Source organism: Microtus ochrogaster, linkage group LG7_11, assembly GCF_000317375.1.
Source record: "Microtus ochrogaster isolate Prairie Vole_2 linkage group LG7_11, MicOch1.0, whole genome shotgun sequence".
In the NCBI taxonomy this organism is placed as follows: Eukaryota; Metazoa; Chordata; class Mammalia; order Rodentia; family Cricetidae; genus Microtus; species Microtus ochrogaster.
Window position 1 is genome coordinate 2,539,962 of NC_022032.1, and position 3,029 is coordinate 2,542,990.

Here is a 3,029-nt window from a genome sequence, read left to right on the forward strand (position 1 = left end):
TCTCTCTCTCTCTCTCACCTCAGGTTCTGTCTTCCCCCTCTTCCCATCTCCTTACTGTTCCTCTGAATTGGACTCTTTAGCCAGGTTGCTCTTTACTTTGTTTCCCCATGCCCACAATTTTCTCCCTTGTAGTTCTAAGTAGCTTCTAAATTTTTGTAACCTTTTCCTCCCCTCTACCCCAATATACACAGCCAAATCTAACTCACGGGTCTGTTGAGTCCTCAAGCCTTCTGCTACTTCAGCATTATTGCATTTCTTCAATAGAAGCATTTCAGCCATGCTAACGCAAGAACCCATCAACCCCCACTTACTCCACATACAAGCACACTTGCCGCTAACTGTTAAGAACTGGTAGGTGTGTTTTCTGTAATACCCTAAGCTCATGCTCTTCCCTGGGCTTCCAATAATTGCACGTGCATTCATTTAAACTGTTCTTAGTCAAGTCCGACTGTGACAGGGTGTAGGTCAGAACACACTGCGAGGGTTTCCCAAGAGTCTACAGAGGTCTGACCTGGAAAAGCACCTTACATTGCTAAAGGATTCATTATGCATGTGCTTCCTGGACAGAAGCAGTTGTAGACGTCATCATACGTCAGTCCCAGGCTAATCCCAAGCAGCTGCGACAGAACAGCGGCAAAGCCCTCCAAGGTTAATGTCTTCGGGTGCTAGACAGATAAAGACAACGGAATTATTGTGCCAGCTCTCCTTCTTCTTCCTCCACCTCTTCCTCCTCTTCTTCTTCTTCCTGTTTGCTTTTGTCAGGCTTTGTCTGACCACGGCACCTAAACTACGATGCAAATTCAAGAAATTGGGATATCAAAACTTTCAAGAATGCAAATGTGAGAAAATATGAGCAAGTTGTGATTTTTCTTTTCTAAGCACAAATCTTTCAGTCCGAATGGAGCTGACATATAGGAAAAAGAAGATTGCTACATCAAACCTTCCATTTATGGTATGTTACTGAATAAAATTCAAACAACCATAAAGGCATTTAGGGAAGTAGACTAATTTTAGGAACAATTTTTTTGAGGATATAATTAGGAAAACTGTAGACCACAAAGAGTTAATGAATGGGCAATTAATTTTTACTTTAGAAATTGTCTGAGGAAATTTAAACAAAATTTTTCTTATAATTGACTTAAATTTAATATCATAGCCAAGTGCAATGGCAAACAAAAGGTCTGTGGAATGTAGATGCAATGAGAAGAGATCCCCAGAGTTAGTGAAACACACAAGACCGTGATCCCGAGGACAGGAGGGGTACAAACATCTAGAATCTATACAGTGCATACCCAAGGAAGACGGAAAAATAGTCTATATGATAGTAAAAATGGCAGCATGAAATCTTTCCCTACAACAAACTATTCTGAACATAAATGAATTAATATTCCCAATAAAAGTGTGATTTAGCAGAGTGTATTAAAATCAGAACAGCCAAATGAAAAAGAGCATTCATTTAGATTTCTATATTTATTAAATATATATATATATATATTAAAAGCTAGCTAAAAACAAATTCAAGAGCTAAGTGAGAGATTCACAACTGTAAAACAGAAGATAATAGCGGAAAGATTCAGGACATCATCACCAGCATATCCCCAAAGAATGGGAGCAAAGGTGAAGTTGGGCAAAGAAGATTCTGCCACTGTCTCAGACATCCCTGCTTCAATGCCATGATAAAATCAAAGTAAAGACAAACACACAGAGATATAGGGAAAAAAATTTAGAGACCACATGTCTGACAAAGGATTAATGTCCATAATGTAGAGAATGCCCACAATCCAACAACAACGCATTAAACCACTTAAAAAAAATGAGCCAAATACTCGAATAGCTATTTCTCTGCTAATACATGCTGAAGTCTATCAAGCATTTGAACTGGAATGGGAGCATTGGCGACTGCAGAAACACAGTCGAAAGCCATGAGAAGATGCAGCATCATGCACATTCGCCTGTCTCTATTAACTAAGTTTGATTGGCTGTGCAGCCAATTATATGTGGTTATAGACTGGTTAAATGTCTACAAAACCAGTATTATAGTCTCACAATAGATTAACAAGACTGATACAAAATTCAGCAAGCTGACTTCTGGGCATACTCCGAGACTGACCCAAATTAGGCCCTCAAAGAGATATCTGCTCTATCAGATGCATTGCAGCAGGTGCATAACAACAAAGACAGGGGAATAAAGATCTGTTGATAGAGTGGATACATTAACTCAGTCATATAAAAAGGAAATTATGGTGTAGATGCAACTTTAAGTACATTGTATTGCTTCAAGTAAACCCCAAAGTTGCTATAACAATAGAAACAGAACAGAGTGAGCATCACCTGGGGCAGAGGAAGGGCTGCTTGATTGACATGGAGACTCATCTTTAAAAGGCGAATGTATCTGGGGACTTATTTTCCAATAAGATCAACTATTTTATAACATTGAAAGCCCAAAACAAAGTTATACAAATTGCCAAAAGTATACAAAAAAAAATTCTCTGTCTTTTCATTCAGGAGACAGGGACAACAGAAGGCATACCAGAGCGATTCCTGCTGTAAACTTTGGGTCGCAGACCATCCCGTGATATGTTGCTCCCACATAATCAGGATAATCTTTATACCTAAATTAAAATTTTATGTTAATGCACTTGTTTCAAAATGTCGCTAGAAAGGACATTTAAACAATGGATTCTGAAAGTTCCATATCTTTAAAACATGGTATCCATCATACATCATGCTTTGTGCTATGAATAGTTCATTAAGTAGTTAAAAACACAAATAACATGTCCGCCATACTTCCCAGGAACTTAAGTTTAAAATGATGATGCTTAAGAGTCCCTAGAGGAGCCTAGTATTCCCATATCCTGTTCCTCAGGATCCCAATCACTGGGTGGATATTGACTCTAAGATCTAAAGGCCAGTGTATCTACTGTTGGGCTTTTCATTTACTGAAAAAATCTTAAAATTGTAAACAGCATTGAACTAGAGGAGAGATGGGGAGAGAGAGAGAGAGAGAGAGAGAGAGAGAGAGAGAGAGA

General features: G+C 38.6%; 1 protein-coding gene across 1 annotated transcript in view; it reads right to left on the reverse strand.

The window, feature by feature from the left end:
• LOC101995477 (A disintegrin and metallopeptidase domain 3-like) overlaps positions 1-3,029 on the reverse strand; it is a 31,681-nt gene that overhangs the window by 18,388 nt on the left and 10,264 nt on the right. The window contains exons 10-11 of the mRNA XM_005362440.1: positions 2,531-2,612; positions 529-665 (exon numbers count right to left, since the gene is read on the reverse strand). Coding sequence (XP_005362497.1) covers positions 529-665; positions 2,531-2,612 — 219 coding nt within the window. The remainder of the gene's footprint in view (positions 1-528; positions 666-2,530; positions 2,613-3,029) is intronic.